Source organism: Vicia villosa, linkage group LG4 (assembly GCF_029867415.1).
Source record: "Vicia villosa cultivar HV-30 ecotype Madison, WI linkage group LG4, Vvil1.0, whole genome shotgun sequence".
NCBI lineage: Eukaryota > Viridiplantae > Streptophyta > Magnoliopsida > Fabales > Fabaceae > Vicia > Vicia villosa.
This window is the reverse complement of record NC_081183.1, coordinates 81260037-81284368: the sequence shown is the minus strand read 5'-3', so window position 1 is coordinate 81284368 and position 24332 is coordinate 81260037. Positions and strand designations below refer to the sequence as shown.

The 24332-nt window shown below is 40.0% G+C and overlaps 1 protein-coding gene across 1 annotated transcript; it reads left to right on the top strand.

Moving 5' to 3' along the window:
* Positions 1 to 1479: 1479 nt before the first annotated feature.
* On the top strand, positions 1480 to 24324 carry LOC131597417 (uncharacterized). The gene is made up of 3 exons (XM_058870118.1): positions 1480 to 2040; positions 23890 to 24079; positions 24302 to 24324. Exons 1-3 carry the CDS (start codon positions 1480 to 1482, stop codon positions 24322 to 24324), a joined length of 774 nt encoding a protein of 257 aa, XP_058726101.1.
* The last annotated feature ends 8 nt before the right edge of the window (positions 24325 to 24332 follow it).

Here is a 24332-nt window from a genome sequence, read left to right as displayed (position 1 = left end):
AAACGTAGGCAGCGGGGTAGGGCCCGTGCGAGTACAATTCTTTATTTTCCCTACATTTTGCATTCATTCACATTTAGGCATAGACATAGTACACACCCTTTAGATAGAAACAAACATAGGTGGATACCATCGAGTACGATGGGCGTGAGGGGTGCTAGTACCTTCCCCTCGCGTAACCGACTCCCGTTCCTGGGTTCTATGGTCGCAAGACCCTGTTCCTTCCTTTGCTAGGTTTTCTGATATTCCTTTCCCTTATGGGATAAATATATTGGTGGCGACTCTGTTCATTTTTCACGAGTGTGCAACATTTTGAACCATTGATGAATGTTCCTTAGTTAATGCATGACAATAAAGTATGTTATTTTGTGTTTTTAAATAGAATTGTGGCACCCTTGTTTCATGTTACTCTGATTATTTATTTAAATTTCGTGGGGTTTATAAGGGTGTTACAATAGTGGTATCAGAGCATAGTCGTTCGTTGTGACCAGAGTCTTAGTGTTAGTGATTCCGTTGTATGTGACGAGTGTGAGTTATCAATGTCGATACTTTTGGTTCTAATGGAATTGTTTTGTGGATTAGCTGAACAATGGCTGGAAGAGGTGGAAGAAATGACAATGCTATCGTTGAGGCTTTGGGCATGATTACTGGTGTGCTAGGAGGGAATGCAAATGGAGCTGGGATTGGTGCTGACAGGCAATTGGGAAATTTTCAGAGGAATATTCCTCAGTTGTTCAAGGGTACACATGATCCTGAAGGTGCTCAGAAGTGGCTAAAGGAGATCGAGAATATTTTCAGAGTCATCGATTGTGCTGAGAACCTGAAAGTAAGGTATGGTACGTATATGTTGTCCGAAAAGGCTGATGACTGGTGGATGGCTACTAGAGCTTAACTAGATGCTAATGGTGTAGCTATTTCTTGGGCTGTGTTCAAAAGACAGTTCCTGAGGAGGTAATTTCCTGAGGACGTTTGAGGCAGGAAAGAAATTGAATTTTTGGAGCTGACTCAAGGTAATATGACGGTACCAAAGTATGCTTCGAAGTTTGTTGAGTTGGCGAAGTACTACGTTCACTACAACAATGATGAAGCTAGTGAATTCTCAAAGTGTATCAAATTTGAGACTGGTCTTCGTGACGAGATCAAGCAAGGTATCAGGTATTAGAGGATTCGGCGATTTTTCAATTTGGTGGACTGTAGTAGGATCTTCGAAGAGGATAACATCAAGCTGAAGTCATCTCACTCTCGCAAGTTGGTTGACAAGAAAGGTAAGAAGCCTATGGATAAGGGTAAGCCATATGGTAGAGGAAATCCTAAAGCTGGTGATTGGAATAGGCCTAGTGGGGGAGATTCAGGTGCTCCCGTTAAGTGCTACAACTATGGTGAGACTGGGCATAGAAGGAATGAGTGTAAGAGTGGGGAAAAGAAATGCTTCAAGTGTGGTAAGGCGGGTCATATTGCTTCAAGTGTGATATTAATGGAAGTATGGTTATGGATACTCCTGCGTCGAGTTCAGTAACTACTTCTTCTGCTTGTTTGAATTGTCCGGTTGACAAGTTTGGTAGAAAATTTGGGATGGACTTAGTGTGCCTTCCTCTTGAACAACTTGACGTTATTCTGGGAATGATATGGTTGGAATTCAACCGAGTTCATATTAATTGCTTTACGAAGATGGTTATCTTTCCTGGAGAGAGTAGTGTTGAGGATTTGGCGATGACTACTAAGCAGGTAAATGAAGCGGTCAGAGATGGGGCTACAATGTTCATATTATTTGCATCCATGGAGGTGAAAGGGAAAGTGGTGAGTAATGAATTACCGGTAGTACGAGACTTTCCAGATGTTTTTCCAGAAGAGGTTAGAGAGTTGCCACCTGAGAGGGAAGTTGAGTTTGCGATCGAATTAATTCCTGGGACGAGTCCTGTGTCGATGGCGCCTTATCGCATGTCGACATCCGAGTTGACTGAATTGAAGAGTCAATTAGAAGAGTTTCTTGAGAAAGAATTCAGTCGTCCTAGTGTTTCACTGTGGGGTGCGCCGGTGTTGTTGGTAAAGAAGAAAGAAGGTTCGATGAGACTATGCGTGGATTATAGACAGCTGAACAAGGTTACTATCACAAATCGATATCCATTACCGAGGATTGATGACTTGATGTATCAGCTGGTCGGAGCAAGTGTATTCAGTAAAATTGATTTGAGGTCTAGATATCATCAGATTCGTGTGAAAGCAGACGATATTCAAAAGACTGCGTTCAGAACGAGGTATGGTCATTACAAGTATACCGTGATGCCATTTGGGGTTACTAATGCGCCTGGTGTCTTCATGGAGTATATGAATAGGATCTTTCATCCTTATCTCGACAAGTTTGTTGTGGTGTTTATAGATGATATTCTGATATATTCTAAGAACAAGGAAGAGCATGCGGATCATCTTAGAATTGTGTTAGAATTGTTGAAATAAAAGAAGCTTTATGCGAAGTTGTCGAAGTGTGAATTCTGGTTGAGTGAAGTGAGTTTTCTTGGTCATGTGATTTCCAAGAATGGTATTGTCATAGATCCGACGAAGGTAGAAGCGGTATCTTAGTGGGAAGATTCGAAGTTAGTTTCCGAGATTCGTAGTTTCTTGGGTCTTGTAGGTTACTATAAAAAGTTTATCGAAGGATTTTCGAGGTTAGCGTTACCATTAACCAAGATAACTAGAAAGGGGCAAGCATTTATTTGGGATTCTAAATGTGAAGAAGGATTCCGAGAGTTAAAGAAGAGGTTGACTAGTGCCCCGATCTTAATTTTGCCGAGTCCGGCGGAATCTTTTGTGGTTTATTGTGATGCGTCGTTAATGGGATTAGGTGGTGTATTAATGCAGAATCAACAAGTTGTGGCGTATGCGTCGCGACAACTCAAACTGCACGAGAGGAATTACCCGACTCATGATTTGGAATTGGAGGAGGTGGTCTTCGTATTGAAATTATGGAGACATTATTTATATGATTCAAGGTTTAAAGTATTCGGTGATCACAAGAGTCTGAAGTATCTCTTCGATCAGAAAGAGCTTAATATGAGGCAGAGGAGATGGTTGGAATTTCTTAAGGGTTATGATTTTGGGCTGAATTACCATCCGGGTAAAGCTAATGTCATTGCTGATGCGTTGAGTAGGAAATCTTTACATATGTCTATGCTATTGGTGCGTGAACTGGACATAATAGAGAAATTCTGAGATTTAGGTTTGGTATGCGAAGGTACTTCTAATAGTGTTAAGTTGGGTATGCTGAAGCTGACGAGTGGTATTCTTGACGACATTAAAGAAGGCCAGAGAGTCGGCGTGGGATTAGTTGATAAGTTGACATTAATTAATCAAGGTAAACGAGGTGGATTCAGAATTGACGAGAATGGTATAATAAGGTTTGGTGATCATGTTTACGTTCCTGATGTTGCTGAGCTAAGAAAGAGTATTCTTGAAGAGGGACATCGTAGCGGATTAAGTATTCATCTGGGTGCTACCAAGATGTATCATGATTTGAAGAAGTTATTTTGGTGGCCTGGAATGAAGAAAGAGATTGCTGATTTTGTTTATTCTTGTTTGACTTGTTAGAAGTCAAAGATTGAACATCAGAAGCCGTATGGAGCTATGCAACCGTTGTTCATTCCGGAATGGAAGTGGGACAGCATATCGATGGATTTTGTTTCTGGTTTGTCGATGACAGTTAAGAAGTGTGAGGCCATTTGGGTTATCGTGGATAGATTAATGAAATTTGCTCACTTTATACCGATGAGAATGGATTATCCTATGGAGAAGTTAGCTCAGTTGTATATTGAGAAGATAGTGAGTTTGTGTGGTTTCGTTTTTTTACCTCCCCGTTTCACTTGGGAGGACGGCACGCTAAACCCTTCACGCGAAATTTGGAAGGAGAGAAGCGCCCTTGTGGGATGAATTTTATTGCAGTTCTTCCTACGATAGCACACGAACTTTTTAATTATCCTACCAAGAGGAAGGGGAAAAAGATCTCAAATAAACCCTAGGAGTTTGCTAAGTGTGGGGATTCACCTAGACTAGAAATTCTGGAGTCCGGGAGGTCGGTTATACATAAGGAAGGTTTTAAGCACCCTACATATCCGTAGTACTCTATGGGAACCTTGTATGTGTCTATTTGTGTGTGTTGCTGCTTGATTGGGAAAGTTTCTCCTTTGTGTTAGGAGATAGAATTGAATTGAATTGAATCAAAGACAGATGAACTGACTGTTTTTGTTTTTTTTTATTAGCTCGCTGAGATTCCTTGTGAATCTCATGCCTACACATCCCTAATGGAAGTCAGAGCTTTTTGTAGTTCAGGGAACTAATTAGGGAAATTAATTGATTTTTTTTGGGTGCCTTGCTTGAAGCTCAAGGTTGAAGCTTGAATCAAATCTCTGTTTACAGTAAAGAGACATGAAGTCATCTTTACAGAGAGGTATTCCTACTATTCCACCACAAACATTAAAAGTGACAGAAAAGCTGAGTTCAATTCATTAAGAGAGGGACCTTACTTGTGTGTGTGCAAGTATGCCAGTCGCGTGTCTCTTGAATGAAAGAAAGATTCTCGACCAAATTAGGGAAAGTGTTCAAGTCTGGGTGTGTGCGCCTCAGAGCATGCCTTTCAAAATCCTAAATGGGAGAATGTTTAATATTGAAATTGAAATGTTTGTTTGTTTGTTTGTTTGAATGTGGTGAGATAGGATAAATATCTCTCTATAGAGATAAGCTATGTCTATATACTGTATGAAAGATTTGATTTTTAGCTGGCTTGTATGAGGCCCAAGCTTGAGGCTTAAAAGGTTTTTATTGACTCTGGGAGATGACTCCACTAGGAATTGACTTTTAACTGAATGATTTGTGTTCTGTATGAAGCCTAGAATTGAGGCTGACTCTAGCTAGAGAGTGTTTATTTTATTTTTTTGATTGAAAGGTTTATTTAGTGTTCTGTACAACACTTAGAATTGTGGCTGACTCTACCTAGGGAGACTTTATTTTGTGCCTTGTATGAATCCCAAGGTTGTGGCTGACTCTAGCTAGGGAAGACATTGTTTTTTGCCTTGTACGAGGCCCAAGGTTGTGGCTAATTGTTGAGGAAACAGAGCATGGAGACTATGAATGACTCTATTTTTTGGTTGCCTTGTACAAAGCCCAAGGTTGTGGCTGACTCTCTAGGGAAAAGATCATGAAGGTTAGGAATCTTTTGACACAAGAAATGATGTTTATCTGCCTTGTACAAAGCCCAAGGTTGTGGCTACTTGATGGGGGAGGACTCACTGGGGAGACTCTATTATCTGTATTATACAAAGCCCAAGGTTGTGGCTGACTCTGAATAGGGGAATACCTATGAGTAGGGTTTTTGACTCTAAAGGGAGTATCTGCCTTGTACAAAGCCCAAGGTTGTGGTTGACTCTTAAATGGGGAAAGATCTACCTGTGTGGGATCTCTTGACTCAGAGGGGATTACTCTGTTGAGGATTACTTTATTGTTTTAAAGACTAAAGGTTGACCCTCCTGGGGATTGTGCTTTTGTTAAGCAGGGATTGATGAATGAAAGACCCAGGTTTGAAGATTGACTCTACTGGGGGATTTGTTTGAATAATTGACCTAGACTCTATTGGAGAGTTTTGAAGGTTCGAAAGATCCTTTTGGAAGCTAACCCTTTCCAAGGAATTTGGATTTGAAGGATTGATTTTGGAGGCTGTCCCTTTCCAGGGGTTTTTGACTTAATGAATATTGATGTGGAAGCTAACCCTTTCCACGGAATTTGGATTTGAAGGATTGATTTTGGAGGCTGACCCTTTCCAGGGGTTTTGACTTTGAAAGATTGGTTTTGGAGGCTAACCCTTTCCTAAGGTTTTGACTTTAAAAGATTGATGTGGAAGCTAACCCTTTCCAGGGAATTTTGGATTTTTAAAGGAGTGTTTTTGGAGGCTAACCCTTTCCAGGGGATTTTATTAAAATGGAGGAATGATGGAGGCTAACCCTTTCCAGGGGATTTTATTAAAATGGAGGAATGATGGAGGCTAATCCTTTCTAGGGGATTGAATTAAATGTTTTAGACTTCTTGTTTAAAGCCCAAGATTAAGGCTGACCCTGACTGAGGATAGACAGATGTGGAACCTAGACTCTGCTAAGAATGAAAACTATTGTCCATGTCTCTCATTCCTAAAGGTGGACTCAATATTGAGATTGAAACATTCTTAGCTTGTTTAAAGTCTGGTTTAAGGAGTAGAAGAATCTCACTAGGGTAGGCTAAAAGGTGACTAAAGACCTGTTCCTATGTTTATAAGAAACCTGATGGGTCCTTGTATACAAGCTCAAGAGAAAGCTGGGAATATGCTTTTAAGAAGCATGTGGGTCCTTTTATTGTAAGCCCAAGATGAGGCTAATTGAGGGTCAACGAGGGTCCTTGTTATAGCATAATAGAAAGTTATGTGGTTCTAAACATAGTTTGGATCTAAGCAAATGGGTAAGAAGTTTCACCGGGAATAATTCCTCTTGGGTGGATGTGCCCTATTTTTGTTCTAAGGCTTTTTTCAAGATGTTTCATCGGGAATAATTCATCTTGAGGTTTATACTAAGGAATTCTAATTAGGAAAGAGCCTTCACCGGGAAGACATTCTCAATCCTAGGCCATAGTCCTATAATATATATATATATATATATATATATATATATATATATATATATGGTTTATCTGTCCTAAGGTTGTACTCAGATGTAGTTCTAAACAATATATATACAATTTATATTTGACAGAAATTTAAATGAAAGCTTGTAAATGGAAAGCTATAAAGCCTAACCTGGATGGAGTGGAGGCCTTTGAAGATGTATGTACAAAGCCTTACCAGTAGCTTGGTTGTTTATTGGCAACAGTTGAAGGTTTAATTGTAAACAGTTTTGAAATCTTTTTGTTTTGAAAACAGAAGAATTGAAGATGGACACTAGGTCACATAGGTATCTCAAGAGTTTCACCGTGAATAATGCCCTTCAAATACCAGAAGAATGTTTTGAAAACAGATGAGAAGATTTTGTAAAGAAATACAGTTTTGAAAACAAACTATGAAAAGAAAAAGGTGTTGGGTCTTACACTCTATTAGAGGCCCGCAAGATGATTTACTGTTTACGAAAAATAGTTGAAGATGATTTGAAGTGATACAAGGTTTTGTTGTCTGAAAACCTGGAACGTTTGTTTAAATCGGAGTTTGAAAATTGTTTGAAAATTGACAAAAGTCAACTTAATTAGGGTAAAGACAAAGTCTACTCCTAATTAAGACCTAAATGACTAGGGTTTTATCACAAAAATGTTTACAAGAGATTAGGTTTTGAAAATCAAGAGAAAATTATATTTAAAGTATTAAAAAAAATACTTAAAAATATGTTATTTTAAACCTAATAAAAATATGTTATTTTAAACCTACCTAATAAAAATATATCAAGTAAATAATGTTTTTGTGATTTTTTTGATTATTCATAAAATAGATATATTAAATAAAGAGTATGTAAAAAATCAAAAGGAAAGGATTTAATTTGACAGGTAAATTAATTATATGAAGTTTGTGAAGAAAATGAAAGAAAATAGTGGTAAAAAATAGGTTTTGGTCTCACCAAGGTTTGAACACACGCCCTTGAAATCACCAGTTCAAAATAACACCACTGGGCCAAGCGCCAGTTGGTGACTATGACACACACCCATTCAGTTATGATTTAAAACAAGTTGAAAATCATTGAAAAATAAAAGAATCAAAAAGTCTGGGGCGAGGGGGATTCGAACCCCAGACTTGTGGGCAAGAGAGTATTAAGAGCGCATGTGAGGCCACTAGGGCAAATGATGAATTCGTTTATAAAATGCCTACCACTCAAAATAAAATAAACTTCAACCCAGGGATTTGAATTTTGCGCGCCATGGCCATTGTCATCTTCAACCTCAAGCTCTCAATTTTTGAATTTATGAACTTGCTCATTTCTCAACCAAACAGGATGATGTAAACATGAATTTCACTCTAAATTTCCTCACGAATCCAGATATGTAACTAACATAAATTTATATTAACTACATCTAATGAATTAACAAAAATACGTGAAGAACCCTAGAATTTAAAAACAAAATTAAATGATGATGCTGAAGAATTAATGAATGATGATAGAGAGTTTTTAATCCTCTGATGATGCTGAATGAATTAGTATCGAGATATATTGCAAAGAGTACTTAAATAAGAGTGTTAGAGTTTGAAAATATACCTCTGAAAATGGAGGTCGATGGCTATGGTGGAGAGCTTCTAGCTATGGATGAATGATCACAAAAGCTTCCTGGGACCTTGTTGATGCTATCTGGGCACTTGAATCACTTTGAAAGCTTCTGAAATGCTCTGCTCGACTCCTTCTATTTGAGCTTCAAGTGAACATGGAGGTTAGTGATTCTGCACTTACACATGAGATGCGACCATCTGGATAGCTTCACTACACCCTAAGGAATGTGTCTGAATGCTTAGACTTGTTTGACACCTTCTGAAATGTTCTACGGACCTCCAACTACTTAGGCTCCAAAATGAAAGTGAAGATGGTGTTCTTGCACTTACAGAAGTATTCCAGGTACTTGGATCACTTCTAATGAACCTCCTTGAGATGTTAGAAGGCTTACTTTCAAAAGAAAAGCTCTGGTTTGAAGAATTTGATTCTTCTTGCCAAAGAACTTTTGAAAACCATAAGCATGAGGGAGAGAATGAGAAAGCAAGATTCTTGAGTTGCTTTGGTGTGCTTATTACTGAGGTATGCTCTTCTATTTATAGGCAAAGAGTTCAGTGTAATTTCAGAGAGTGAGCTTGCTTAGTAAAGTCACTTTGGTTTATTGGCTATGAAGAAATTCAAGGAATCTCCAAGATGCAATGATGGATTTTTAATACCACTCCCCTAGCCCTCGGTTTTGCTTGATCCATTTGGTTGGGAGAAGATTCCTTTGGTGATTCACTCATTTGCCATAAATTCCCAAATGTAATCATTACATATTCACATGTCTTTGTTTTTGGGAATATTCTTCAATCCTTATGCAATCATATAAATGGATGCATGGCATCTCTACTGATGTGTTATGTATCATGTAACATCAATTGCTAGAGGCATTTGCACAAATTTACAAATTTCCAAAATTGTACATGACCTATAATTTCTCTACATGAGCCCAACTATGAACAAGCATAACTCTGACAATCTTCTTGAGGGAGACTGCCATTTGTTGACTCCACTGGGGAGTTGATAAACTGTTTTCCAGGAGGAAAACTGCCATTTTTCAACTCTGACGTGGATAAGTGCCATGTAAGTAGACAAAATATTTCTTGAAAAGAAACTGTCATTTGTCAACTCTTTGGGGATTAAATAATAGATAAACTGTCCTTTTGAGGAAAACTGCCATCTATTGACTCTTACTGGGGAATTCTTGGAGGTGAACAAACTATCTTCTAGAGGAAGACTACCATTTGCCAACTCCATGGGGAAATCCAAAAGTGAAGAGACTTATCTTCATTGAAGAAGATAGCTATTTGTCGATCTTCTCGGAGAATCTTGGCCAAAGGGAATCCCAAAAGTGAACAAACTATCTTCTTGAGGAAGAAAGCTATTTGTCGACCTTGAAAAGGGAGTAACAACGGAAGTGAACAAACTATCTCCTTGAAGGAGATCACCATTTGCCGACTTGCTGGGGATTTCCAACAGTAAACAAACTATCTTCCTGAGGAAGACCGCCATTTGTTAACCTTCTTGGGGAAATTCTGGTGCATGAACTGTCTTCATGAAGAAGACTGCCCTTTCACGACTCGCAGGGGAAACTCGTGTTGAGGTCCACGTGACTTGGGCAATAGTATGATCAAAGCCTAACTAGACAATATTGACTATGCACACATATGATATGATGCATGAAGCATGCATGAATGTTATGATGATTATGAAATGTGAAGTGAATGATATGATTTGAAGTGAAGATCCGTCATCGGGAGATGTTCGCAAAGCGACTTCATGGGGAAATTTGTTCCCGGAGTCTCAACTGTTCTCGGAGCAACTGTTGGCATTCTTCCTATTGTTTGTAAACCTTAGAAAGAAGTTTCAACTTTATTTTGCAAGTAGATTCATTTTATTTTTGAAAACGTTTGTTTCAAGAAAATGACTGTTAGACTTAAAAAATGTTATTTTAAGAAACTGAATAAGACTCGATTGCAAAGAAAAGGCGCTAGGCTCAAATTGTTATTTATGGAATGGTAATCAGCCGAAGGCTTGATTCCATGGTGTATTTACAAAGTTGGAAATTGGTAATTTTTGGGAAAAGGACTACGTTGAAACGTGACGACCGTTATCTTTCAGTTCCACTATGAGTTCCGCTATATTCGTGCTTCGTAGAAGATGACCTACTGATGATGAATACTCCGCTATGGATTTTCTGAATGATCAACTTTGTCTTGAACACAGTTACTTGCCATATATCTCTAACTTTTGCGTAGATTACCCCTTTTGGGTTTTAAATCTACCGGGATTGATTATATATTTTTTATGTCTCTAACTTTTGCCTGAATCGCCCTTTCGGGTTTTCGATTCATCGAGACGCTCTTTTTTTCCTAAGACTCTCTTTGCGAGTTTTCAACTTAGCGAGCTGTTCTTTTGTTTATTTAGGCGAAGTATTTCTTGACTACGTCGACGTTCACATGACGGGTGAATTCTTCTCCATCCATTGTCATGAGTATTAAGGCTCCTCCCGAGAAAGCTCTCTTGACCACGTATGGGCCGTCATAATTAGGAGTCCATTTGCCCCTAGAATCTGTGAGAAAAGATTGAATCTTTTTGAGCACAAGGTCGCCTTCTTTGATTGTGCAAGGTCGAACCTTTTTGTCGAAAGCTTTCTTCATTCTTTGTTGATATAGCTGTCTATGGCATAAAGTTGTCATGCGTTTTCCTTCGATTAAGTTCAACTTATCGAATCTATTATGACACCAATCGGCTTCTGTTAATTTTGCCTCCATCAAGAATCTCATTGATGGGATCTCAGCCTCTATGGGTAGGACTGCCTCCATGCCATACACAAGGGAGAAAGGATTTGCTCCAATTGAAGTACGTACAGACGTACTGTCACCATGAAGAGCATACGGGAGCATTTCATGCCAATCTTTGTAAGTGATGACCATTTTCTGAATGATTTTCTTGATGTTTTTGTTAGCTGCTTCTACAGCTCCATTCATCTTTGGTCTGTAAGGAGACGAGTTGTGATGTTCAATCTTGAATTCTTCACAAAGTTCCTTCATCATTTTGTTGTTCAAATTTGACCCATTGTCAGTGATTATCCTGCTAGGAATGCCGTAGCGACAAATGATGTGATTCTTGATGAATCTGACGACAACTTGTCTTGTGACGTTTGCATATGAAGCTGCTTCGACCCACTTAGTGAAATAGTCTATGGCTACCAAGATGAAGCGATGTCCGTTGGACGCTTTTGGCTCGATCATTCCAATCATGTCGATTCCCCACATGGAGAAAGGCCAAGGGGAAGAGAGTATGTTGAGAAGAGATGGTGGCACATGAATTCTATAGCGTAGATCTGATATTTGTGACACCTCTTTGCATACTGGTAGCAACATGACTACATCGTCAGCCAATAATATCCTGCTCTCAGTATTTTCCTTGTCATGGGGTGTCCATTGGTGTGAGTACCAAAGGAACCTTCATGTATTTCTCTCATGAGTGTTTCTGCTTCGTTTCTGTCAACGCATCTGAGCAGAACCATGTCAAAATTTCTCTTGTACAAAACATCTTCATTCAGAAAGAATCTGCCAGCTAACTTTCTCAAAGTTTTTCTATCTTTCTTTGATGCCCCAAGAGGGTACTCTTGCCTTTGAAGAAAGTTTTTGATGTCGTGATACCACGGTTTGTCGTCGATCATTGCCTCTACTGTGAAAACATGAGCGGGCCTATCCAGGCACATGACATCGATCTGAGGAATGTCATTCCAATGATTTATCCTAATCATGGAAGAGAGTGTGGCTAATGCATCAGCCAAGTTGTTTTCTTCACGAGGAATGTGATGAAAATCTACCCTGTCGAAGAATGGTAACAATCTTCTCGCGTAGTCTTTGTAAGGGGTTAGCCTAGGTTGGCGTGTTTCCCATTCTCCTTTCATTTGATTGATGACCAAAGCAGAATCTCCGTATACATCCAAGTATTTGATTCTTAGATCCATGGCTTCTTCGAGACCCATGATGCAAGCTTCATATTCGGCCTCATTGTTTGTGCATTTGAAAGTTAATCTGGCGGTAAAGGGAATATGGGTACCTCGAGGGGTAACAATGATTGACCCAATTCCTCGTCCATAAGCATTGACGGATCTGTCAAAGAGCAAGCCCCACTGGGATCCTATCTTAGGTCCTTCGTCTGGTAGTGGCTCGTCGTAATCTTTCATCTTGAGGTACATGACGTCCTCGTCCAGAAAGTCGAATCCGATTGATTCATGGTCATTGAGTAGATGGTTAGCCAAGTGCTCAGCTAGGATGCTTCCTTTCACGGCTTTGTGAGCGTGATACTCATTGTTGTATTCTGATAACAGCATCTGCCAACGGGCAATTCTCCCAGTTAAGGCAGGCTTTTCAAAGAAGTACTTGATTGGATCCATCTTGGAGATCAACCAAGTAGTATGTCGAATCATGTATTGGCGGAGACGCTTGGCAGCCCAGGCCAAAGCACAACAGGTTTTCTCGAGCATGAAGTAGCGGGATTCACAGTCAATGAATTTCTTGCTTAGTTAGTAGATGGCATGCTTTTTTCTTTTTGTCTCGTCTTGCTTTCCAAGGACACATCCCATGGAATTTTCTAAGACGGTTAAGTACATTAATAAAGGTCTTCCTTCCACTAGAGGAGACAAGTTGGGCGGTTTGAGCAGATATTCCTTAATGCTTTTGAACGCTTTCTAACAATCGTCTGTCCAGACGCAACTTTGATTTTTCCGTAGAAGTTTGAAAATTGGAGCACAAGTTGCTGTCATGAGATATATGAATCTCGAGATGTAATTCAGACGTCCAAGAAATCCTCTAACTTTTTTCTCGGTTCTGGGGGAAGGAATTTCTTGAATTGCCTTGACTTTGTCTGGATCCACTTCAATTCCTCGCTTGCTGACGATGAAACCAAGGAGTTTTCCTGAGTAGACACCAAAGGTACACTTGTTTGGGTTCAGGCGAAGCTGAAACTTCCGTAAGTGTTGAAATAACTTTGTCAGATTATGTATATGATCTTCCTTATTTTCTGATCTGGCAATCATGTCGTCCATATAGACTTCCACTTCCTTATGCATCATGTCATGGAAAACTGTAGTCATGGCTCTTTGATAAGTTTCCCCTGCGTTCGTTAGTCCAAAAGGCATAACACGCTAGCAGAACGTTCCCCAGGGGGTGATGAAAGATGTTTTCTCCATGTCTTCAGGTGCCATTTTGATTTGGTTGTATCCCGAAAATCCGTCCGTGAATGAGAAAACGTTGGAATTTTGCTGTACTGTCAACAAACTGTTGGCTGAAGATTTCGTTTAGAAAGAATATCCTTTGAAGAACTACAATTCGAAGGGAGACGGTTACTGATGACCATCTCTGAGATTAAAAATGGCTACTGATGGCCATGTTTCGAGAATGCTGGTTTGAGTTGGAGTAAAAGATGGTTAGACTTGGAGCTAATTCGAAGAGGATTATCTTTAAAAGACTTAAACGTTTTTGCGAAATACGTAAAGTACTGAGGCTGAAAGTGTCTTCGTGGCATTCTCGATTCTGGTCACGTTGCCACGCGTCGAAAGAGGATTCAGGCGGGCTGATTTGAATTTTGAAGTAGTTTGTGTAACCGCACAAGGACAGATGGCATCCCAGGGATTCTTATGGGCAATGTGGCATTAGATTAGTATAGGACCGTTAGGGTCAAATTTAGTATAAATAAGGGTCTTAATGTTAGGATTCCGTGTGTTCATTTTGTACAAATCACTCACAAATCACTCAAGTATCAAGTGTTTAGAGAACGAGTTTCGCCGAGAAATGTACGTATGACACCAACATCAATTTAAATACTTTTGTATTTTCCTTTATTCAAGTATCTTTTCATTATTACTGCTTTCATTTACTTTCGGTTATTTATGTTCCTGCATTTCTTTCATTGCGTCTAAACTTTCATTTCGAAGCACTTTACATTCCTGCATTTTACATTACTGCATATTATATTTCTGCACTTTACTTTTTCTGCAATTTACATGCTTTTATTTATGTTTCTTCTAAAGTTATATTAACTTGTATAACCAGTATTGTTTCAAGTGAACATTCATAAGATCAAATCACAAAACAAGTTTTCTCGAAGTCAGAACAGGCAAACATGAATCGAATCATTTCAAAAGACATTTGTTTGACTATGTCCTAGGATCAATCTAGTCGATCCTGCGAGTAACCAAAGTATATTTTATAGATTGGAGGACTAGCGGTTGTTTACCGGAAATCACCGTAAACAAATTGGCACGCCCAGTGGGACCGTGTCAAACAGATTGTTATTAATTGATTGTTTTGTTCTGTCTAGAAAATATCAAGATCTTGTATGAACCTTAGGAACGGTAAATTAACCAACAGTGCACAATCGATTCCTAAACGAAGGTACAACAAGAAAATGGTCAATGCGACCAGCAGAGGGGGAGATCAAGATCCCCCACAATGGTCAGGAACAGTGGCTATAAATTCTACACATGTTTCGACTTCCACTCAAGAGGCCCAGGCTATACCGGTTTCGACAGAATCTGAACCTATAGGTAGTTCCCAGCCGATACCCGAAAATACTACAGGGACGACAAGAACGCTCCCAGTCTCGAGTTCGACTGCTATCCCTTCACTCACAGGCGCAGGCGAGATACCACATTTCGCAACTAATGCCGCAAGTCAGATGTTTACCCCAAGACCATCATCCGCTTTAGACATGTGGAGACCTAATTACCAATACGGTATGCCACATTCATACATGGCAGGATTAGGAGGAACGGGTCCTACATACACTACAACTAACCCAATAGCGTTTTCGCCTAATGTTGGTTCGATAGGTCGAAGCGTACAGAATACTGGCTTCTCTGCCCAAGTACCCCCTTTTACCACAAATAGTCAAGCAGCATTTCGGCAAGAAATGGATGCAAGTAACCATGATATGTTAGGAACTCTTGCTAAAGAATTGGGGTCAATCTTGAATCCGTTAGCAACAAACATTGCTAGGACTAACCAGGATAATGTGGAAACTTTCCAAAAAATATCATCTCAAATAAATCGAATGGCGGATTTTTTAGGAGTTCCACAAAACAGACGAAGGAACAACCAATCAACTTATCAGGAAGGGGGACCCATTCTAGAACCTGTTCGAGCCACAGCACCGCCGCCACCTAGGCCAACACCAGTCGAACAAAACCAAGTGGTAGACTTAGAAACTCGAAGTCAAACGACTAACGTTGGCCAACAAGCAGTTGCCCAGCAACAGCCTAATCTAGTTGTAGTAAGAAGAAACGAACATCCTGACGAAGTGGTCCATAGGGTTAGGAGAGACAATTTGGCAACAGAGAACAATCTCACTGCCATGATAGAGAAAATAATGGCTAACAATGGCTAACAATGGCCTTAATACCGGGCTTCAACGTCCAAATTATACATCCCCCATAGCAGAATATATCATGCAAATAGAATTGCCAAGGGGTACCAAAGTACCAAAATTCACTAAATTTCCAGGGGACACGAATGAGTCTACCGTGGAGCACATAGCCAGATATCTGACGAAAGCAGGGGATCTAGTAGGGAACAAAGATTTAAGGATTAAATACTTCCCTAGTTCACTAACAAAAAATGCTTTTGTTTGGTTCACCATGTTGCCCCCAAATTCGATAGATGCATGGGCACACTTGGAGAGATTATTCCATGAACAATTTTACATGGGTCAAACCAAGATAAGTCTGAAAGAATTGGCTAGAATCTATAGATGATTACTTAAATAGGTTCCGTTTGTTGAAATCAAGATGCTTCACAAATGTCCCAGAGCATGAATTAGTTGAAATGGCTGCAGGTGGCCTAGATTATTCAATTCGAAAGAAATTGGATACTCAATACCTAAGGGATATGGCCAAATTGACTGATAGGGTTCGACAAGTCGAACGACTAAAAGCAGAAAAGGCCAGAGCGAGTAAAAGTTATAAGAAGGAGAGAGTAGCATACGTCGAAGCGGACGACGTTGATGGCAAACCTTTCGAAGATTCATACAGCATGGAAGAGGTCGAAATAGATCTTGCTGAATTAAAAGAGGCGCCACCTTATTCTTGCAAATTGCTCACCCCTTCTATTGGAAAAAATCCAGTAGAGAATGATAAAAGCGATAGATTTCCTAAGAAAACCTATACATTTGACGTCACTAAATGTGATGAAATATTTGACTTATTAGTAAAAGATGGCCAGATGATAGTACCTCCCAATTCAAAAATTCCTCCGTTAGAACAACGTAAGAAGCGAGGTTTTTGCAAATATCACGGTTTTTTAGGCCATAAAACTTCACAATGTTTTCTTTTCAGGGATCTAATTCAGAATGCTATCAAGGGTGGACGTCTGAAATTCGTTGACAAAACCAAGAACCATATGATGGTTGACGCAGATCCTTTGAGTGCGGCTGACACTAACTTGTGTGAACCACTTGACGTCAACATGGTGGAAGTATCTGAAATTGATGCTGCTGAGTCGGAGATAATTTCAAGCGGAAAGCAGGCTACTGAAAGCCTAAATGACAATTCGATCTTCGATACTGATGTTAAAGAATCCTTTGATGCTGAGATGACTGAAGATCTGAAAAGAAAAACCAGTGAGGCCACTGAAGACCTCACAGTGAAGCTTCAGCATATACGAATTTCCGAGGCTCCTCCGGCAGTTATTAACATGGTCAATGTTAGACAGCCTTTATCTGAAATAGAAGAACTAGAAAAATGGCTGATAAGGGAAAAAGGAAACATTGAAATCCCACCAAGAGGGAACAGTCTGAAGGATTATCTCTGGGATTGTCATGTGAAAAATGGTGGAAAAATGCTGATGTGCCCAAGATGTTCAGTTATGCTAAACCGAAGGGTTCAAGCCATTTTCGAGAGGGCCCTGCGAGAAAGAATGGAGCAGCCTTGGAGAGGAGGAAACTTATTGCTGAAGGTGTACCCAAGGACTGAAGAAAGCTGGGTGGGTTTCTTGGTCAGATGTCACAACGATAACTCTGAGATTGCATTGTGCCCTAGGTGTGGAGCAGTTTATGATGAATTACTAGCGAGATCATTCGAAAGGGTGTATTTCTACATGGGTCGGGAAACTCGAGGACTTCGTCCTAACTTATATGGGTTCGATAACAGGACCCCATCAAGGAGGCCTGACAGCCCACACCCTAGAGCTCGAAGGGTCACATTCAAAGTTCCTGCAGACATACCCAGGGATAGATGGATGCAAGCTGGTGCCAGAACCAACAAATGGCGAAGTTGGGACCAAGGAGGAAGAACTACAATGGCATATAGGAAGCAATTCTAGACTTCCAATCGAGAGATGTACAGGTTGGAGAACTACAAAGGCAAAAATCCTATGTCTAGATCCCAATGGAGAAGGCACCAGAGGATGAACAAGGCCCAAAGGGAATACAAACCAAGGGAGATTGGGGAATCAAGTAGCAACCAAATTCCAATGCAAGGGGCAAGGACAAATAAACCTCCAGTAGAGCGTAAGTTGTTCGATTCTGAAAATGAGAAAGAAGAGGAAAAGATGCATTCCAGCCCTTGGAAGGAAGACGATAGGATGACAAATGATTTTGACTCAGACGGGGTATCTTCTATAAACCTCAATTGTAATGTCGTGTCAGTACTCCCTCACGTGTTTAACCAAGAGACAGAAGCTGAAGATTGTGAGGAAGCTGATGAGGAAGAGATGGCAAGACACAGACCTGTGTGTTACTATGTGCTGAACAATGGGGCAATCGAAGAGCAGAACGCTTTCTTCGAAAGGCCTGATGAAGGTATGAGGAACCATTTGAAACTACTCTACATAAGGGCCAAGATTGAGAATGTTGGCATTAACAAAGTCTTAGTAGATGGGGGGAAGCAGTGAACCTAATGCCCCAATACATGTTGAAGAGAATTGGTATGTTCGATACTGATATAAGACCACATAACATGGTTTTGTCCAACTATGAAGGCAAGATAGGGCAAACTTTAGGAGTAATTCAAGTGAATTTAACTGTGGGTTCCGTCACCAGGCCAACGATGTTCATGGTGATACCAACAAAGGCTAATTACAATCTTTTGCTTAGAAGAGAGTGGATCCATGGAGTGGCGGCTGTGCCTTCGACGATGCATCAAAGACTAACCATTTGGAGAGAAGATGGCATAGTAGAAAACATCGAAGGAGATCAAAGTTACTACATGGCAGAAGTCAATCAGGTCAATAAAACTAGTTTTGATAGGAATTTGGCGAACATAGGACCTTGCCATGCTGCTGAAGATATATACATACCAAACAGAAATGCTTTATACTATTTGTCTTTACATCCTAATGGATTCCAATGGAATAGAGAGATAATGGACGGTGCAGACGATACCCCACCAGAGGAGCATTTACCAACAATACGGCCAACAGGCTGGGATGACGACGTTGGTCATGTCTGAAGCATCTTTTTTCAAAAAGATTTCGGCTTACATAGCCGAGAACAAAAGAAACACGACTCTCAAAGCCGATTTATCACACATGACAGTCAGTACGGTTCAAAGAGAAGCAGAAACGAGGGATTCTGGAATACATCCTACCCCCCAATTCCTCGAAGATCCAGTTCAAGCCAAAGAAATCTCAGGGGAGGAAATGAGTCAAAGGCTGGATGCAATCTACGACGAAGAACCTTTGGGATTCAAGAAAGACCCAATGGGGGCAAGTATCAAAATGTTAGCCCAAGACCCACTCGAAGAAGTAAATCTTGGAGATGGAGATCAGAAGAGGGTAACATACATCAGTGCGAAACTGGCGCCAACGCTGAAGTCAAAAGTCATCACGTTGTTGAAGGAGAACAAAGATTGCTTCCATGGGATTACGACGAGATGCCTGGTTTAGGGCGAGATTTGGTCGAATTAAAGCTGCCCATAAAGGAAGGGAAAAAGCCCATCAAGCAAACACCTAGAAGGTTCGCACCAGAAATTCATTCGAAGATCAAAGCAGAGGTCGAAAGACTTCTACGATGCAAGTTCATCAGAACTACGAGGTATGTCGAATGGATCGCTAATATTGTGCCGATTATTAAAAATAACGGTTCATTAAGAGTATGCATAGATTTTCATGATCTTAATGCAGCAACGCCTAAGGATGAATATCCCATGCCTGTGGCAGAAATGTTAGTAGATTCAGCCGCAGGCTTCGAATATCTAAGTATGTTGGATGGATATTCTGGGTATAACCAAATCTTCATTGCAGAAGAAGATGTGTCTAAAACAGCTTTTCGTTGCCCAGGGGCCATAGGCACCTACGAATGGGTTGTAATGCCTTTTGGTCTAAAAAATGCTGGGGAAACTTATCAAAGAGCAATGAATTCTATATTCCATGATTTTATAGAAACTTTCATGCAAGTATACATAGATGACATTGTGGTGAAATCTGTTTCGGATAACAGTCATCTGGACAATCTGAGCCAATCGTTCGAGAGAATGAGTAAACATGGCTTGAAGATGAACCCCCTTAAATGTGCTTTCTTTGTGCAGGCTGGAGATTTCCTGGGCTTCGTTGTCCACAAAAAGGGAATAGAAATTAATCAAAATAAAACAAAGGCTATTATGGAAACAAAGCCTACATCCACGAAGAAAGAGTTATAGTCTTTACTGGGAAAGATAAACTTCTTGAGAAGATTCATCTCTAACTTGAGTGGACGCACGCAAGCTTTTTCTCCTTTACTTTGACTAAAGCAAGGAAAGTTCGAATGTCGTGGTGAACATCAAGAAGCCTTCGAGAAGATCAAGCAATACTTGATGCCTCCACCAATATTATCTCCCCCGAGTGGGAAGAAACACATGCGCCTGTATATTTCGGCGTCAGACAATACAATAGGTAGCATGTTAGCTCAAGAAGATGATAATGCCATTGAAAGAGCCATTTATTACTTAAGTAGAGTACTCAATGATGCAGAGACTAGGTATAGCGCAATAGAAAAACTCTGCCTTTGTCTATATTTCTCTTGTATCAAACTAAAGTATTATATAAAGCCAGTTGATGTTTCGTCTCATTGTGATGCGATTAAACACATGCTATCAAAGCCTATACTGCATAGTCGAATTGGCAAGTAGGTGTTGGCCCCTACTGAGTACTCTTTGATATTTCAACCCCTTAAAGCAATGAAAGGTCAGACCGTTTCAGATTTCATTGTTGACCATGCAGTGGTTGAGAACCATCAACAATATGTAGAATTGAAGCCTTGGAAGTTATACTTCGATGGTTCAACCCATAGAGAAGGAACCGGCGTTGGAATACTAATAATTTCTCCTGATGGAATTCCAACAAAGCTCAAGTACAAGATTGAAGGTCCCTTATGCTCCAATAACGAAGCTGAATACGAAGCACTGATTGCTGGACTTGAAGCATTGTTAGAATTGGGGGCAACTAGAGTCGATATTAAAGGAGACTCTGAACTAGTGATTAAGCAGTTGACGAAAGAATACAAGTGTATCAAAGAAAATTTGATCATGTATTTTGTCATAGCAAATAGGCTGCTCAAAAAATTCGAGTACATGGATTTAAATCACGTTTGAAGAGTGAAAAATCAAGAAGCGAATGATTTGGCACAATTAGCTTCAGGATACAGGGTATCAAAAGAAAAACTAGAAGAACTGATCGAAGTAAGAGGCAAAGAAATGGCTACCAAGCTCTCCCCAAGTGATTTTGAGAACTCATAATTAGGTTTTGCCAATAAATAAGAGTTCGAAGTTTTGAATATAGACTCTTTAGCAGACACAGATTGGAGAAGTCCATTTGTGAACTATTTAAAAGATCCTTCGACAGACACGGATAGAAAGGTAAAATATCGAGCTTTATCATACTTTTTAATGGGAAATGAATTGTTTAAGAAAACTCCCGAAGGAGTTTTATTAAAGTGTCTGGGCGAAGCAGAAGCATATTTGGCTCTCTCAAATGTACATAGCGGAGCATGTGGTGCGCACCAAGCGGGGCACAAAATGAAATGGCTTTTGTTTCGATACGGAATGTATTGGCCTTCTAAGTTGAAAGATTGCATAGAATTTGCAAAGGGTTGTCAAGAATGTCAAGAACATGCAGGTATTCAACATGCTCCTGCAAACGAGTTAAGTTCCATAATAAAACCATGGCCTTTTAGAGGTTGGGCATTAGACTTAATTGGAGAAATTCACCCCAAGTCTTCTAGAGGTCAAAGATATATTTTGGTAGGAATAGACTACTTCACAAAATGGGTCGAAGCGATACCACTTGCGAATGTGGATCAGGAGGCGGTTATTGAGTTTATTCAAAAACACATTATATACAGATTCGGAATCCCAGAAAGTATAACCACAGACCAAGGATCAGTGTTCACTGGGCGAAAGATGCAAGATTTCGCCAAAGATATGGGGTTTAAGTTGTTTACCTCTACACCTTACTATGCTCAGGCAAATGGACAAGTCAAAGCAGCAAATATGATAATAATTGGTCTTATAAAGAAACATGTAGGGAATAAACCCAAGAATTGGCATAAAACTTTGGACCAAGCGCTTTGGGCTTGTCGAACATCGCCAAAAGAAGCTACAAACACAACGCCTTTCCAATTGACGTTTGGACACGATGCAGTGCTTCCAGTCGAAATATACTTGCAATCAGTCAGGATCCAAAGACAAGCAGAAATTCCTCCAAATACTTACGGTCCCAGAGCATGAATTAGTTGAAATGGCTGCAGGTGGCCTAGATTATTCAATTCGAAAGAAGTTGGATACTCAATACCTAAGGGATATGGCCCAATTGGCTGATAGGGTTCGACAAGTCGAACGACTAAAAGCAGATAAGGCCAGAGCGAGTAAAAGTTATAAGAAGGAGAGAGTAGCATACGTCGAAGCGGACGATGTTGTTGGCGAACCTTTCGAAGATTCATACAGCATGGAAGAGGTCAAAATAGATCTTGCTGAATTAAAAGAGGCGCCACCTTATTCTTGCAAATTGCTCACCCCTTCTAATGGAAAAAATCCAGTAGAGAATGATAAAAGCGATAGATTTCCTAAGAAAACCTATACATTTGACGTCACTAAATGTGACGAAATATTTGACTTATTAGTAAAAGATGGCCAGATGATAGTACCTCCCAATTCAAAAATTCCTCCGTTAGAACAACGGAAGAAGCGAGGTTTTTGCAAATATCACGGTTTTTTAGGCCATAAAACTTTACAATGTTTTCTTTTTAGGGATCTAATTCAGAATGCTATCAAGGATGGACGTCTGAAATTCGCTGACAAAACAAAGAACCATATGAAGGTTGACGCAGATCCTTTGAGTGCGGATGACACTAACTTGTGTGAACCACTTGACATCAACATGGTGGAAGTATCTGAAATTGATGCTGCTGAGTCAGAGATAATTTCAAGTGGAAAGCGGGCTACTGAAAGCCTAAATGACAATTCGATCTTCAATACTGATGTTAAAGAATCCTTTGATGCTGAGATGACTGAAGATCTGAAAGGAAAAACAAGTGAGGCCACTGAAGACCTCACAGTGATGCTTTAGCAGTTACGAATTTTCGAGGCTCCTCCGGCAGTTATTAACATCGCCAAAAGAAGCTACAAACACAACGCCTTTCTAATTGACGTTTGGACACGATGTAGTGCTTCCAGTCGAAATATACTTGCAATCAGTCAGGATCCAAAGACAAGCAGAAATTCCTCCAAATACTTACTGGGAATTAATGATGAATGGATTAGTAGATTTGGACGAAGACAGACTTCGAGCATTGGAGATGATAAAAAGACAAAAAGAAAGGGTGTCCAGAGCATACAATAAAAAGGTGAAAGGTAAAATGTTTATCAGTAATGACTTAGTTTGGAAAGCTATTTTACCTATAAATCGAAAGAATCAGGCGTTAGGTAAATGGTCCCCACAATGGGAAGGCCCTTTTCGAATCTTGAAAGTGTTCTCAAATAACGCTTATGAGATAGAAGAATTGGCAGAAGATCGTAGGATTCTAAGGGTAAACGGGAAGTATTTGAAAAGATACAAACCAAGCATGCACGAAGTTAAAATTGCAAAAGCATAGATATTCAAAGGATGCTATGTAGGCCAAAATGGTTGAACAAGCACCAAAATGGCTTTATGTTCAAGAGTGTTATGTGGTAAGTAAAGTAAACACATACAAAGCAATATCAAAATGCATTTCATTAAGATGGGAGGAGTACATTACATTTCTGGAAAGATTATGTTTCCATTAACAAAGGGACTACAAAAGAAAAGAAATGTACTAGAGGTTAACAAAAAGAGGCACTCAAAGGATTTTGGATAATACAAAAAAACTAAGGCCTATAACGCCTTCGTCAAAGCCTCAAACAAAGCACCCTCTAGTTAATCATTTGCTCTAAACCCTCCATGGATAGCAGGGGCAAGCTTTCTGCTTCGAACATGTCTAGAGACCCCGAATTGCGCATTCTTCTCACTATGCCCTTTTTAAGGAACATGTAGGACAAGAATCTTCCATAAGGAAGGCACGTGACCACACCTTGGCGAGAAGCAGCCATGGATACAGCTTCGATAAGCCCTTTGAAGATTAGCAATGGAAAGTTTATCTTCTTTCCCTGGAGGGCACAGAGTATAAACTCCAGATCCTCCATCATAATGCTGTCTAGGTTATGGCTTCGTGGGCGGAAGTTGCCCAACAAAAGCTGGTGCCAAATCTTGATGACTTTAGCACTAAAGGGGTCCTTTTCCATGAGGGTCCTCAACATACGATAGGTGGTCATGTTGATGGTGTTGTCATCAAAAGCTTCTCCAAAATTTTCACATCTCAGCAAGTTAGAGATGGTGGAGGGAGTGATGGTAATGTGGGCCCTTCGAACCTCAGATACGATAGTGGTCCTCCCTTTCGGATCTATGCGCAGAGACGCAAACATCCAGAAATCTGCTAACATGTTGGGATAAACAGATCCCTCCAGGATTTCAGGACAGAACTGAAGATGTTGGTTAGCAAAGAGTGCGCTGAAGCTGATGTGATTTCCTTCAAACTCTTCCTCAGAAAGTTTGAACTCTTTTTTGATACAGGCTTTGATGGTGTTGAAGGTTAAGGGTTGCG